Here is a 15,177-nt window from a genome sequence, read left to right on the forward strand (position 1 = left end):
TAAGCCGATTAATAGAATTTACTCCGGGTATTTAATTTCACGTAATTAAGGTTAAATATTAAAGGACGAGAGTTTTAAGTAAATATTAAAAAGGGGATATAAAGTATATTAATAGTTATAATTAATTAAGCGAGGATACGTAATCGGGTAAATAAAAAATTTAAGGAGGGTATATTAAAAGCGCTAGGCGTCGCTATAACTATTATTAATAGTTCTTAAATTAAAATAATATTATTAAAATCTCGTTGATTATATACAATTAATAAGATTTTAACGGGAATATTATAATTAACGATAAAAAGGAATAATACATAGAATTTTTTAAGGTTAAATATATCGTTAAGAATAGTAAAGTAAGGGCGAAAGTATATTAATAAATAAATTCCTAGTAGCGGTCCGCCGGAAAGAAAAAAAATAATTAATTAAAAAAGGGGTGGTTAAACGTATAAAAAAATATAATAGAAAAGGGGTATACCTCATAAGAAAAAAATGTTTTTAAGATAGTGTACCCTGTGTTCAGTAGCGACTAGCATCTAACCTTCGGTAATAAGTCCTTTTTTTTTCTTTTTCCTTCTTCTTTACCTAGCCTTTCCTGATGGCAGAGTCAGGCTGCGTGACTCCACTTCGGGCCATCTCAAGATTTTCTGCCAAGCACGAGCCAAATGGGCCACTCGTTTGTCACGTTGTTTTTTGGCTTCCGCTTCCGTCCATAGAATAAATCCTTGAAACTAATCAAACCACAACAACGCATCGTTCGTCTGAACAAATTCCCTATCCAGAGTCCCGTCTCTCGCCGAATCGTTTATATTGAGAGCCTCGCGACCCTCTTTCCATGATTGCATGTCCCCCCCGACTGATAGAGAGGGAGAGCTTGGAAGTTTTTGCTGTTTCGAAACCATAATTCTGGTTTGGACAGAACCGAACTCTTGGCACAGACCGCCGTAGCCCAGCCCTCAAGACATCCCGCTACCACTGAGCACTGTCCGAGACCAGTGCTGAGAAAAAGAAAGCCCTGACCTCATAAGTCATCTTCTTGGCAGTACTACACTTACCTACCACCTTACCTACTTTCCCCGGCTTGCATGCACTCGTAGTCAGCAAACAAAGGAAAAGGGATCCAACGTCTTGTACCTGGGCTCTCCTCTTTCTCTCTCTTTTCCCCATCCTCGCCTTACGTCCACTACCGACAATCGCATCTCTCCGGTCGCATCTCGCCACTTTTTTGTTGTCGCATTCCCGTGTCTCCATACCTTCGGCGCCAACTCACCAAGCTCCGACTGGACAATTGCATAATCATTCTCGAGCTGCGACGATCCTTCAGCAGAGGCAGCTCGCCACCGTACCAAGCTCTCTCTTGCGGCCGACAGACCGCATCATTCCCCAAAAGTCACCAAGTTGGCGGGCCTCATCAGCAAGCAGTTTTCCTTCTCCCGACCGCTCTTAGGCCCTCTGTTCTGGGTCTATAGCGGCGTCAACAAGAAGCCTCCTTAACTGGTTGTACCCACCCGCTTTATAGTCTGGTCCAACTTCAGCAAATCCTGTTCTCTTTTCGCGAACAAAGCCTTCCTCTCCGGAACGCTGTCACGGTTTCCTTCGCACCCTCCTGCGCTGGAGCCTCGACGAAACCCTCCTGCAGTCGGCGTGCTGCCACGCCTGCTGCTGCGTGCAAAAGCCCGATAGCTGAGTGCGCGGTTCAGTATGGTTGCCTTCCCTTGAATACCAGCGGAGGGCTTTTCCTTGTCTCTTTATAGAATTGGCAGGTTCTGTTCAGTTTGATACAGCCAAAGATCACTAAAAAGGACCCAACAAACACTCACGACGGCGAACACTCGCCGCCTCGACACAAATCCCGAACAAAAGACGGAAGAGTCCAAAAATGTCGGACCACGAAGAAATCTCGGAGAGAGGCAGCGGGTACGACACCCCTGTCCCGGAGTTGGACGATCACCGCCACCAGAGCGCATCGGTCCAGAGACCTGACCGGCCTCGACGAGGCACCGTGGACACCCTATACGGTACGCGCCACCTGGAGACGCCCCCGGATATTCGCGTGCGCGACTTCGAGGAAGCCATTGCAGACGACGAGGCGGATGATGTGTCCCCCATTCGGCCTCGGAGCCGACGGCCTACCGTTGACACCGTCAACGATGCGCGCTCCCTGTCGCCTCCGAACTCGGTCAAGGCTTTCGCCGAGGCGCGTCGCCGTGGACGTGCGTATTCCACCAACAACAAGGAAGCCGAGGAAGCCAAGGAGGATGGCGAGAAACTGCACCTGGCACGCACCTTCTCAGGCGGCAGTCGCCAAAGCCTGCGCAGCTACCGCTCGGTTCGCAGCAAGCACACTGTGGCCGACGACGCTGCCAGTATGGGCACGAACCGGACGGCGGAGGATGATGTCTGTTTCCCCATGAACGACGAGCACCGACAAGACAGGCTGTACATCGACTTTGACTACCTGGAGAACTTCATCGCCGCCGAGAACGCGGCTCGCAAGGAGGAGCTCGACGCGGCGAACGCCACCAAGGTGTTCCCGAGCCTCCAGACCGAGCAATTCCGTTCCCCTTCGCCCATGGTCACGGCCGACGGCGACATTTACCAGCTCCCGCCGGGCACGGGCATGGCCGACGAGAAGCAGGTCGAGGAAACGGCCGAGAAATCCGACGGCGAAGTGACGAAACAAGATCCGATTGACCCTAACAGATTCAGCTTCTTCTCGACCGCTTGGGAATCCACCATCCATGCTGCCGAGTTTGGCGACCTGGTGCTACCTGGAGAGAACGTCCGGGGACTGTTCCAGTTCCCGGCCGACGTCAACGATGGCGTGTGGTGGCTGAACATGAACAGCCCCACGGAGGAGGAAGTCCGCACCATCTGCAAGGCCTTCGGTGTTCATCCCTTGACGATTGAAGATATCACGACGCAGGAGGCGCGTGAGAAGATTGAGCTTTTCCCCTCGTACTACTTTGCCTGTTTCCGGTCCTTCAGCGTCACCCAGGAGGAGGACGGTCCCGACTACGAACCCTTCAATCTCTACGTCATCGTCTTCCGCGAGGGCACTCTCAGCTTCAGCTTCGAGCCCAACAGCCACGCCTCCCTTGTGCGGAAGCGAATCACGATGCTCAAGGAGTACGTGTCGCTGAGCAGTGACTGGATCTGCTATGCCTTGATGTAGGTTACCCCTGACTTGCCACTATGCCGTCACATTACGATACTGACTATGGTTTTTTTAGTGACAATATTGTGGACTCGTTCGCTCCAGCTATCCATAGAATTGAGCTGATCACGGAAGGGATCGAGGATTCCGTGTTTGTTGCACGCGCCGATGACATGCACTCTTTCCTGCGGAGGATTGGCGCGGTGCGCAAGAACACACTCGGCCTGATGCGTATCCTCGGCGGCAAGGCCGACGTGCTGAAGGGGTTCACCAAGAGGTGCAACGAAAACTACAAAGTCACGCCTCGGATGGACATTGGCATGTACCTGGGCGACATTCAGGATCACGTCGTCACGATGATGACGAACCTGACGCACTTCGAAAAGATCTTGTCCCGCGCCCACAGCAACTACCTCGCCCAGTTGACAATCGACAGCATCGCGCAGGGAACCAAGACCAACGAGGTCCTCAGCAAGATCACCTTCTTGGCTTCGGTCATTGTCCCCCTGAACGTCGTCACCGGCCTCTTCGGCATGAACGTACACGTCCCATGGCAAGATGTCGAGAACCTGCATGCCTTCATCGCGATTCTCTGCTCGTTGGTGGGTTTTGTCCTCATCTCGCTATTGATTGCTCGAAAGGCACGGTATATCTAGACGGGCATTGGTGCCAATTTTTTTGGTTCGTTGGCCGGGGGAGGAAACATTGGACGCCATTTTCCTTCTCTTTCTTTTTCTGTCATCTCTATTTTACTGCGTCGTAATGGTGATGGTAATGATGATCTTCAGAAGTACGCTATCGATGAATAGACGTGGATAGCTGCTGCTTGGCACGGCGACGCGAAGTCTTATTAGATGCTATAGGCATTGGTACATAGACGACAATACGATGAATACTAGAAAACAAAGCGACGGTGTAACATGAGCTCTTGCTTCTGGAGACGGGCCTTGGCTGGGTCAGCTGGACGCCCGGCTTTGCTATTCGCTGCAGTACGGGCTTGCAGTCTGACGGATGCGTATCCGTCGAATAAGACGGCGAGGCCGGCTGGGAGTCAGAAGGAGTCGCTCCCCACCACACTCGGTAACCCCACCGACCATCCCTGCAGGCTGCAGCCCTATGAGGCGGATGACCCAAACGACAGGTTTTGTCTCTCGGTTATGCCCGCTTGTCCAAAGAAGCGAAGCCCCGACCGACATACGGTATACGACAGGCATACGCAGGCACATGGCCATTGCGCAGGCTGATTGGGCCGAGGGCCCAGAGGGTCTGACTGGCCGTGTGTCGAAGAGCCATTTGCCAAGGAACCGGGCTCGTATTATGTGTCCAGTCCCACCGTCAGATCACAGCTCTACGGGGGTGACGGACGCTTGCCACGCGGTGGGGGAACTACTAACTCGCGATCCCGGTCCTGTCTCGCGGTACTTGGTCACTGCCACTGCCGCACAGAGCGAGCAGACACGACATGGCAGGGATGCAGAGGCTGACGATGGCCCCGGGCAGCCAGCGGGCAATGCGACGCGAGATGTCAGCCGCGGCTCACCGGGATTTTCTAGAACGTGTCCGACACTTTCTCCCATGCGTGACAATGTTCACGGCACTTGGGCGTCCTGATTGGCCCCGGCCGCTCAATCCTGCCCCCTGCAGTTCATACTCATCTTCTATATATGACCCCTCCAGCTGAGCAGCGCCCCGCCCCCCCATTTTTGCGCTTGGGGTCTGAATCTCTCTCCCCTATCGACGATGTGAAGATGCTTTATCCCGGCGAACCATTAGACACCTGACCCTCTGCCCTATTGCTTACTCTGGGGCATTCTGGCGCGAACGCTCCCTCCTAACCGTCCCTCCGTTCGCATGACAATTAGCCATAATACCTTACACGCCGTATACCGGCCTTTTGCCCAATTCCTTCCTTCCTTCTCGAATTGGCCCTGCGATGTTGCGGTTATGGCCGGGCCCCTACTACATCTAAAGAAGCAATCCCATCCCTAAACGACGTTATGTTTCGGCCATGAAGAAGGAAAGGCGACGCCTCTTTTTTTCGTTTTCGCTTTTTTGAGTGTCTGTCTGACAATCGGTTCCTGTTCCGGCTTGCCCTTTTCTCCCTGCGACAACGCCTTCGTACCGAAAGGGGGTTTCTGTCTCCGACCAACCAGTAAAATAGCAAAGGAAAACGCTTTGGCGGCATGGTGGGCGTCAAAGGGAAATACAAGGGATGCAACACTTGTCGTGTACGGCGAGTCAAGGTGAGTCGGCGACGTCCCCTGATGCCCATTTCCGTAGCACAGTCCAAGCCTTCGGCAGAGAGCCTTCACGCTGACTTGTGCCGCCTTGTGCCCTTTCCAATCATTCCAGTGTGACAATACGCGCCCCTTTTGCAAGAAATGCACAGATCACGGCCGCACCTGCGAGGGTTACGAGCGCGAAACCGTCTTCATCGTCGGCACCGTCGACGATAAGGGGCGCTGCGCCTCGCACCCGCCTAGAAACCTCGGCCAGCCGCCGGCCTCCTCCTCCTCCCCGTCGCCATCGCGGGCCAACTCCCGAAAGAAGCAAACCAAGGCGGCCGCCGCTGCTGCTGCCGATGCCGCCACCATCGGGTCCTTCTCGTCCTCTCCCAGTTCCTCGGCAGCTTCGCCGCAACTTTCGCTGCGCAAAACGGCCTCGGCTTCTCCTTCGGCATTTCTGCCCTCGGCATCTCGCCGGGGCAGGGTCGGCTCCTTCGCCACCACACTCGGAGGAATCGGCGGTGTCAGTGCCGGCGCTACTACTTCCTCGACGCCGGTTGCTTCAACGACAATGGCGGGGCTGGAGCCCCTCGAACCCCTGATACCGGCATGGGACGACAGCGACGCGGTCGCGCTCGTATCGGCTGCTGCGCCCATGGCTCCCGGCTTCTACCGCGCGCGCTTTCTGGCTCTGCGGACGTCGCGGCTCGACGCCGTCCTCAGGTCCCTCGGTCCCACGACGCCCGAGGGCCAGCTGACGTTACGCCTGCCACACTCCCGGCACCGCGAGGCGGCGGCGGCCATGGCGGCGGCGCCGCCGGACGAGGTCGGGTTTCGGTTGAGCGCGCAGTGCTTCGTGCACATTCCGTTTCGCGCGCTTGGCGGTGCTACGATACATGACGCCGGCAGGCCCGGTCCTGTGTTTCCGTCGCTAACGCCGTCCACCGCCATGTCGGAGGCTGTGTGTCTCTTTCTTTACGAGGTAAGCATTCTGTTGGGACTGCTTCGTGGGTACTGTAGAGGGAGATGCAGTTGGGTAATTTCTCTATTATACTGACTGCTCTTCTTACTAGCATAACGCATCAGCCGCTCGCAGTAACCAACCACCCTGGCGGGATCCCACGATCCTCGCAGATGCTACCCTCAGTCTCGGGCCGCTACACTTCCAAAGCTTCCCAGCACATCATCTTTTCGCCCGGGTGTACCGACCGAATGCCGTAAGTTGATACCACTCGTCTCAATGGAGCCCAGTCGTTACCATCGGGTTACTGACCACTCTTCCTTAACAGATCATGACCTCGCTCCTCGCCCGCACGCCTTGCCACCTGGCCTCCCCCGAATGGACTACGATCCCCTACGAGCTACACCCCAAGAGCTTCCTCGACTCGCTCTTCGACGTCGTCTCCGTCATGCCCGCCCTCTTCCACCGCGCCGACCGCATCCTGCCGCTGCCGCCCGCCACGCTGGGCCGCCGCCTCAAAGCCAAGGACCTGCTGAGCAACTGCCTCAACATCGAGGCCCGGCTGGCGCGGTGGTACGCCGGCATCGAAAGAGCGGCGGCCGGGAACCACGACATGCCGCTCCTGTACTGGATCCACGGCAGTCTCGACTTGAACCACAATGGAAGGATGGAGGGCCAGAGACATGCACAGATCCCTTTCGCCGACACCTACGACTTCGCCAGCACCGCCATCGGCCTCGGGCACGTGTACTACTGGACGTCCCTGATGCTGCTGTACGAGTGCACGGCGGCTCTCATTGACGCCGTCTTGTACGACGGGGGCGGTGGCGTCTCTACTTCGGACCCCTTTACAGACCCCGCGGGCGCCGAGCTTTCTTCCGCGAGTCTTGCGACGGGCAACGTGCTTGCTCCTGCTGCTACCATCGTACCCGCGACGTTCGGAGGCGGCAGCAACGACCTTTTGCCGCCCGGGTGCGAGGCCGCACGCTACCAGGTCCGAGAGCGACGAAAGTTGGCGGCCAACATCTGCCGGAGTCTGGACTGGGTGATCGGTGCGTCTTCTGTATCGTTCCCACCGCCGCCACCGGGAGAACGGGAAGAAAAAGGAGAAGAAGGAGGGCAGCATCCACAGCGAGATGGTGCTGCTTCCACGATACAAGGCCACCCGGACCTGGCACTCGCGCCCCTCCACGTCGTCGAGCGCTTCTACGGCGCCCTCTGGAGCCCCGACGGGTGCGACGGCGAGCTCGAGCGCACGTGGTGTCGCGACTTCCGGCGGCGGCTGGAGCAGAGGGGCCGGGAGGTCGAGGCGTGGGTTGGGGGCCGTGGGGGCGGCCGCGGATGGCTCGAGGTCGGGAGGTTCGGGTAGATGGATGACTCCTTGGGGGCCGTCGGCCGGCGGCTGCATTGCCAAGGACGCGGGAGGTGGGGGGTGGTGTAGGTAATGAGAGAAAAGGGAGGGGTCCGGAACCGGTGATAGTGGAAAAGAGTACCGCCGCAAGGCGAACGGGCGTTGTTTCTATTGGGCCTTGATTTCTTTCGCTTCTATTCTGGTCTTCGCAATTGGTTTGACGGTGGGGTCGGCAAAGATTTGCTCTTTCTTGGCTGGAGTTGATCGGGGTTCATTGGGTAGGCCATCCACGGCAAGCTTCACTGGCATGGATCTTATGAAGTTTCGGTAGCTTCGGCCCATGGGTGTATCAATGTTTGTGTGCTTCTTGATTCGTATTTCTCTACCTGCGCCAATTACACTCATTGTCGTATGTACCAACTTAACTGCATACATATGTTCTAGCCATATCGGTGTGCCCTTCTTGCACGCATCGATGATCTTTCTACCTCTGTATCACCTGCGACATCGCCAACGTCCCCGCGATTAGCGACATGATCATCCTAACAAGATTCAACCGCCTCCATCGCTGAGCATACTCCTCGGCCTTCTCGGCTTGGACCGTGTTCAGCGACTGCGCGCACGAATTATTCTCCCCTTTGGCTGTGCCCTCTCTGGCAAGCGCGGCGAGGCGTACATTGATGGGCTGCATGTTGACGGCCGAGTGCACCACATTGACGAGATTGCACCCAGCGGCAATGGCGAACAGCCTCCAGTTCCCGCCGCCCGACGCCGCTGCCCACGCGGCGGCTCCGTAGCCCGCGATGCCCAGCATGCTGATGGGCCGGAAGACCCGGTCGCCCACCGCCCAGAAGACGAGCCACTGCCGGCCTAGCCGGCGCGCTCGCTCGGCGTGCGAGGGGGCATGGGGCACTGAGAAGTCTACCAGCAGCGCTGGCACGCTCATGAACGATTGTGTGAAGGCGTTACCTGTGGGGGTAGTCAAGTTAATAAAGGGCACGTCCGGACGCGAGGGAGAAAGATACAAAAGCATGGCAGACAGGCCAAGAGAAGAGACGTACCGGCAAGGGCAAATGAGCATGCGGTGGTAACGCCCGCAACGGCCTTCATTGCTGCGGTGGCGGACATGGCAGCGAACCTGTCAGCTGTCGACTTCTCGTCTTACGTTATCGTTGATGGCAGGATGCTGTAGCAAACACCTGGACTTCTCCGAATCTTACTGCATGCATAGAAGCAGAGGAAATACAACCACGGTCAAGTTCTTGCCTTCCCCTTAAAGCAGTCAGGAAGTTATATATCATTCCTTCTCTAGGGCACCTCGGCACTGTATTGGTCACGCAAAATGCATTTTGTCTTCAACCGGGACCCGATAATGCAGGATCGTAAGCGAGGTTGGGGGGGGGCGTCCAGGGTCAGCTGACGGCATCGTCTGAGCTTGGCTTTTGGATTGTCGGTGCTAGCTCCGGGCATGGGCCGGCTGGTGCGAACTCTGCGGCACTCCGAAAACTATCCAAGCCCGAGCCCATGTGATGGAAGCGTCTTTTTGGCGCCGGCGAGCTTTCAACTACCAGCCAAGTAGCTCATCTATGACCAGTCGAACAGATAATAAACCATGGTTCATAGCCAAGACGCTACCAGGGGGAAGCTGATGGTATTTTGAGCTACGGAAATAGGATACTGCTCTCGAAGCCATGAGATGTACAGACGAGGCATACTTGACCGCCACGGCATTTGAGAGGTTTGGGCATGATAATATACTACCGGCGTTGATACGACAGCGGACGTGGGAAGGCAGGCCCAACGGTGACATCTCGTTTTCCAATTATAGGGGTAACATGCAAACGGTTGGGAGCAACTACCGACACCAGATGATGTCGTGCTATGCAGATTTTGATGCAGCAGCATGTGGGCACGAAATCTTTCTTCTTTTATTTAGATCTACCTAGTGTTAGCCTTCTAGATCTAGTCTAACATCTAGTCTTTTTCATCTAGCCGGCTATGTACGGGGAGCGCCGTGAATAACAAAGGACCTTTCTGATCCTGCCATAGCCTTCCATAAACTCAGTACAAACTCTGAAACATTTTTCTGCTGGGCCGCGTGGTATGAGCCGGACAAAGTAAAGCAAAGAAGCAAACAAAAACAACTTGTTTATTGGAGTGTCAAGGGGAAGACGGATGCAGCGGGCAAAAGCTGCCAGGCAACATCGGAGTCGACACCTCCTGTGCTCCCCAATCGGTATGCCGTTGCATCCTTCCTCTCGTCCACTGGTGATAGATCAGTAGTAGAAGCCTCGTGAGGCGTTGTCGTAGTGGTCTCCTTCGTCGATGTCGTCTGCCGTCTGTTCAAGAAATCGGCGCGCTGCTGCGTATCCTTCGCCTCGGCCTCGCACCACAGCCACAGCGCCTCCTCGCAACGCTTCTCGCTGCGCGGCTCGAATGCCATGGCGAACGGGTCCGGCTTGATGATCAGCAGGCTGTTGGACTTGTCGAGCGGCACGGGCAGGTCCAGGCCCGTGGCGGCGTCGCGCTTCGGCCGCAGGTTAAAGCACCAGGCCAGCGCGCCGCACGCGATGAGCAGCTCGTCCTCGGTGAGCGACTGGCCGAGACACTGCCGCTGGCCCCAGCCGAAGGACGACATGCCCTTGATGGTCGGGAACTGGGTCAGGGGCTCCTGGTACGTGGGCCAGCCAGCCTCGAGCCAACGCTCGGGTCGGAAGTTGTCTGGGTCTGGGTATTTGTTGGGGTTGCGAAGGAAGGCCCTGAAAGGGGTAAGTGTTAGTGCAGATCATTCGATCGGTGTACATATGGGAGGGGCGCATACCAATCCAAGGGGAGAATGCGAGTGCCTTTTGGTATGAAGTAACCACCGTAAACGTCGTCTGCCTCCGTTTCATGTGCGACACCTGTGCCACTGGGTCAGTACGGGTTTAAGTAGATGCAATTTCTATGTCACGCTCTACCTGTCGGCACGTTGGGCTTCCATCGCATGGTTTCCTTGATACAAGCCCGCAAGACTGGCAGCTTCGGCATATCTGCTAGCGTAGGAAGCTGCCCCTTGCAGGCCTCGTCGATCTCCTTCTGGACCTCGGCCTGCCAGCGCGGGTGCGTGACCATGCTGACCAGGAAGTAGCTGAGCGGACCGGCGACGGTGAAGACGCCGACGAGGGCCAGCATGCCCAGCATGCTCGACGCCTCGAGGTCGCCGGTGATGCCGCCCGACGACGTGACCTTGGCGCGCTCGAGGAACTGGCGCGTCCAGCAGGGCCGCATCTCGCCGCGCGCCATCTTCTGCCGCACACACTCGAGCCGCTCCATCCACCAGGCCTGCTGGGCGTCGTGCCGGCGCCGCTCGTCGCGCTTCCACGGGTTCAGCGGGCCGACCTCGGGCAGGTGCCACAGCGGCGTCAGCACGTTGGTGATGGGCCCCGCGGGCGACATCTGCCGCAGCAGGCCCCACGCGCCCTCGGTGCAGGTCGCGCTCAGCGTCGGGTCGTCCCACACCAGCTGGCACATGACTTTCGACGCCATGTCCTCGAGCGAGGCCTGGAAGTCGTCCGGGTTCTGGATCAGACGCGCCAGCCACCGCTTCGCCTCGAAGTCGATGACGCCGTAGTACTGCGCGTTGGTGGCTTCGGTGAGGTAGGCGTGCGTGAGCTTGCGTTGGCGCGCCCAGTATTCTTTTGTGCAGGTTAGATGGTACTCCATGGAACTGAATACTGCGGAGTCGCATAGAGAGGAAATCTTACTGTTTCGCCCCATCATCGGCAAGTACTCCATCGAGCTCTTGTTGTCGAACAACGAGCGTATGACAGGCCTGTCCGAATTGGTACGGGCCCGCCGCACAAGGAGGTCCTCGGCCACCTTCTCGTCAGTGACAATGACGAAGTTGGCACCCAGCATCGTGGTCCGGTAGAGGCCGTCCACCGCGTGCACGTCCGCCCACTCTTTGAACCTGAGCCACATGAGCTCGATCGGCAGGTCGTGGATCCGGCCGATCCATGGTATCTGCGTCGGCCCCGGTGGTTATCTCGGGCTGTTGATCTCCTTGAAGGCCCGCACAAAGTGGACGAGGGCCAGCCCTATCACGAAGGCCACCAGCAAAAGGACGGTGATGAGCTGCATCTTTTCTCTCCAGGTTAGAGGGAGAGGGTGCTTAGTAAGTCGTGTTCGCCTCCGATGCTGTCAGGGTCTCTGGCGAGAGCTGGGGAGATGACGATGGATCACTGTGCCGCAAGATCCGGGGATGTTGGGCATTTTGAAGACCGTCAAGATGGGTATACTTGCCCGAGATACGCTGACACATGTTTCCGGGCGGCACACTCCGTTAACCAAGAGTACTACCGATAACCTTCCAGCTCCCAGAGTCATGCGACATTCGATATTGAACTTCTTGGCAATAATCGACATGTAGACCTTGTGCGAAGCTTCACAGGGGCTGCCCAACAATGCATGAGGCTCTGGTGACAGTTCTTGGCAGGGCCGATGCAGACAACAAGGATCTACACGCTATCTTTCCAGGGGTGTCTCTTTTCCTTTTCCCTATTGGCCCTGTCTGTGTAGGTCTAATCGGCCTTGTGTAGGTGCATGGCAACCCTGGTGTGGCCCGAGAAGAATCATTGCGTATTGCCGTACGGCTTGGTGCCTGACGTAAACATGTGCCATGCTATGCAGAAGCCGTGTAGGGTTACAGTGTTTCCGCCATCCAAGCCTGATGGCGGATCTTGTCGCCAGGGGCTAGCATCGGCTAGGCAGACAAAACACGTGCTTTATCCAAGGGTATCGGGAAATACAGGCAGACAGGCCACTGCATGCCAGTTGTGGTACGAAACCCATGGGCCAAACAATTTGGCCAAGACGCCGTCATAGTCTGCAAACAAGCAGAACCTATCGCCAACCACCAAGGGTCCAAAACCCAAGATTGGGTGGGAGTTGAAGCTTGAGGGGCATCTGGCCATCAACCTGCAGTGGTGAAAATAGGCATACGGTTTGGGCAGGAGCCCAAAGGCCCGATGGCAGGCACCGCCTATTGAGTTGAGGAAGGAACAGGCCCCACGATTGCTAGCGCCGAGTCTCTATCAGAAAGTACGACATGAGATCGAAACTCGAGGACGCAAGGGATGGTATTCTGCTTGGCGGCCCATTTTTGCCTTTAGCCGTTGGGCATCCATGGATGGTGGCCGATGGACGTCGAAGGTAGAGGGTGCGGACGATGCGGGCGATGCGGGCGATGGTGCGCGCTGCGGCCGTTGGGTTCGAGGGGATCGATTCCCTAGCGGCGAGGCTACGACCCCGGGCCCGGTGGTTGTTAAGCTTTTGGTGCGAGGTCTGATTACTGACGAGTATTAGGTCATCCTCTTTGTCCCGACGTCGAACGTGGAAATCCCTGTGTGGACCAAAATAGACGAAGCGAATTGCCCATCGCCTTTTTTTCGCAGGGCCCTGCTGCGAACGGATCCCGCCCGTGTCCATGTCTACGCAGTATCGATGAAGTACCTACGCGTTCAGTTACGAAGCCCTTAGCTAAGGATCTCGGCTGCAACTTAGTGCGCTGACCCTGTCCGTCGGACAAGCTAAGGGGTGGCTGGTGAGCTGCCACCGGAAGTCCAAGCCACGTGAGGACGGCGCTTCGCCGTACATAAAGCAAACAGTCGGCACGTTTATGACGATGGTGACACGATTCTTCATCTGACCTGGTATTGGAGCCTTCTGCATCACCAAACTCGCCAGCATGACTTCTGACCACAACGTTCCGAAGCCGGTCGGGTCTTATCCCGATTCCGGCATTGACGTGCTCATCGTGGGCACTGGACTCGCAGGACTCACCGCTGCCATCGAATGCTTCCGCAAGGGGCATCGGGTGCGGGTGCTTGAGAGACACACGGAAATCAGCACCATGGGTATGGTCGTTCTGCAAGCGATTGTTTAACCTACGTACTGACTTGAACACAGGGGACATGTACTTTATGGGACTGAGTGGGACAAAGTTCTTTAAACATTGGCCCGACATGGCCAAGGAATACGACGAGACCTCGCTGCACAGCTGCTGGATGGAAACGTTCAAGCACGACGGCACCCGCATGATCCCCGTCCTCAAAGTCGCCGAGCGTCTCAAGGAGGCCGGGCTGGACCCGAACACTCCACCCGGAGCCTTCCAGATGCGGCCGCTGGTGTACAAGATGTTCGTAAACCAGGTTACCCGGCTTGGGATCAAGATCGAATTCGGCAAGCGCGTGGTCCGGTACTTTGAGGACGAGGTGCGAAGCAAAGCCGGCGTCGAGACCGACAATGGCGAACGCTCCGAGGCAGATATCGTGATTGCCGCCGACGGTGTCGGGTCCAAGAGTCAGGAAGTCGTCGGCGGCCAGGTCCGAGCGGCAAGTTCCGGCAGGGCCATGTGGCGAGCTGTTTTCCCGGTCGAGGTTCTCGACAAGAACCCGAAAGTCAAGGAGTTCTTCAAGCTCAAGGATGGGAAAGACCCCATCGTCCGGACGTTCCTCGGACCCGGAAGCTACGGCCTCACTTTGACTCGTCACGATGTCATTGTGTGGATCGTGAACCACGATGTAAGTCGGACCTGCTTTATTGCCAAGCCTATCCCTCTTTTCTGACACTTGTGATCTAGGCTACTGGAGACGAACGCGAATCGTGGAACCACACGGTCGAAGCGGAGGACGTCTTGGAAAAGATCGACGACAGTGTACACTGTGCCGAGGGCTGGGCCCCCATCTTTAAGGATCTCGTGCGGATCACACCTCCGAGAACCATTGTCAACTTCGAACTGTTCTGGCGCAATCCCCAGCAGTCGTGGAGCTCGCCCACCGCGCGCATCGTCCAGATCGGGGACTCGGCGCACTCCTACATGCCGTCCTCGGGCAACGGAGCCACGCAGGCGATCGAGGACGCGGTCTCGCTCGCGTCCTGCCTCCAGCTCGGCGGCGGGCGCGACCAGGTGCCCGAGGCCGTGCGGGCGCACATCAACTTCCGCTTCCTGCGGACCGCCTGCGCGCAGAAGCTGGGCTTCGCCAACGCGGAGCGCCTGCAGGACACGGACTGGGTCAAGGCGAAGCTGGATCCGCGCAAGGCGCAGCCGAGGCACCCGCGCTGGGTCTGGGACCACGATCCCGAGGCGTACACGTATGAGAACTATGCCAAGTGTGTGGAAGGGATGCGCAAGGGGATCCCGATGGATGAGAATGACGATATACCGCCCAACTATCCGCCGGGGTATAAATACGTCCCTTGGAATATCGACGACATCATGAAGGATCTTGACCAGGGCAAGTCGGTTGATCTCGGCGCGGGGGATTGGGATTAATGAGGGGTAACAACGGTGGGAACATATCCAATTGTGAACGGGATATTCTAGGTGGAGGGGCTGACTTGGTGCTGCGTGCATCAAACATTCTTCATAGTCGGCGATATAGGTCAATTGATATATGTACTTTGTGCAGAGGAGATGAATTGTCCGTCGTGGTATCCCAACTGT

General features: G+C 56.7%; 6 protein-coding genes across 6 annotated transcripts; 4 read left to right on the top strand and 2 right to left on the bottom strand.

Moving 5' to 3' along the window:
- Nucleotides 1–1,876: 1,876 nt before the first annotated feature.
- On the top strand, nucleotides 1,877–3,810 carry PG986_000809 (metal ion transporter; the record flags this gene model as incomplete). The annotated part of the gene is made up of 2 exons (XM_066837031.1): nucleotides 1,877–3,126; nucleotides 3,270–3,810. The coding sequence occupies 2 exons, from the start codon at nucleotides 1,877–1,879 to the stop codon at nucleotides 3,808–3,810; spliced, it is 1,791 nt and encodes a 596-aa protein (XP_066705924.1).
- A 1,624-nt stretch (nucleotides 3,811–5,434) lies between these two features.
- Nucleotides 5,435–7,709, top strand: PG986_000810 (uncharacterized protein; the record flags this gene model as incomplete). Its single annotated transcript, XM_066837032.1, has 3 exons — nucleotides 5,435–6,361; nucleotides 6,453–6,596; nucleotides 6,669–7,709. Coding segments are annotated over 3 exons (2,112 nt in total), but the record flags the coding sequence as incomplete, so codon positions are not given.
- A 466-nt stretch (nucleotides 7,710–8,175) lies between these two features.
- On the bottom strand, nucleotides 8,176–8,819 carry PG986_000811 (uncharacterized protein; the record flags this gene model as incomplete). The annotated part of the gene is made up of 2 exons (XM_066837033.1): nucleotides 8,176–8,660; nucleotides 8,753–8,819. 2 exons carry the CDS (start codon nucleotides 8,817–8,819, stop codon nucleotides 8,176–8,178), a joined length of 552 nt encoding a protein of 183 aa, XP_066705926.1.
- Nucleotides 8,820–9,840: 1,021 nt separating this feature from the next.
- PG986_000812 (uncharacterized protein) lies at nucleotides 9,841–11,813 on the bottom strand (the record flags this gene model as incomplete). The annotated part of the gene is made up of 5 exons (XM_066837034.1): nucleotides 9,841–10,450; nucleotides 10,513–10,594; nucleotides 10,652–11,368; nucleotides 11,438–11,696; nucleotides 11,751–11,813. 5 exons carry the CDS (start codon nucleotides 11,811–11,813, stop codon nucleotides 9,841–9,843), a joined length of 1,731 nt encoding a protein of 576 aa, XP_066705927.1.
- Nucleotides 11,814–12,136: 323 nt separating this feature from the next.
- PG986_000813 (uncharacterized protein) lies at nucleotides 12,137–13,037 on the top strand (the record flags this gene model as incomplete). The annotated part of the gene is made up of 2 exons (XM_066837035.1): nucleotides 12,137–12,247; nucleotides 12,669–13,037. The coding sequence occupies 2 exons, from the start codon at nucleotides 12,137–12,139 to the stop codon at nucleotides 13,035–13,037; spliced, it is 480 nt and encodes a 159-aa protein (XP_066705928.1).
- A 382-nt stretch (nucleotides 13,038–13,419) lies between these two features.
- PG986_000814 (FAD/NAD(P)-binding domain-containing protein) lies at nucleotides 13,420–15,006 on the top strand (the record flags this gene model as incomplete). Its single annotated transcript, XM_066837036.1, has 3 exons — nucleotides 13,420–13,588; nucleotides 13,641–14,254; nucleotides 14,314–15,006. The coding sequence occupies 3 exons, from the start codon at nucleotides 13,420–13,422 to the stop codon at nucleotides 15,004–15,006; spliced, it is 1,476 nt and encodes a 491-aa protein (XP_066705929.1).
- Between the last annotated feature and the right edge of the window lie 171 nt (nucleotides 15,007–15,177).

The sequence above is a fragment of the Apiospora aurea genome (assembly GCF_038362705.1).
Source record: "Apiospora aurea strain CBS 24483 chromosome Unknown utg000001l_segment0_segment0, whole genome shotgun sequence".
In the NCBI taxonomy this organism is placed as follows: Eukaryota; Fungi; Ascomycota; class Sordariomycetes; order Amphisphaeriales; family Apiosporaceae; genus Apiospora; species Apiospora aurea.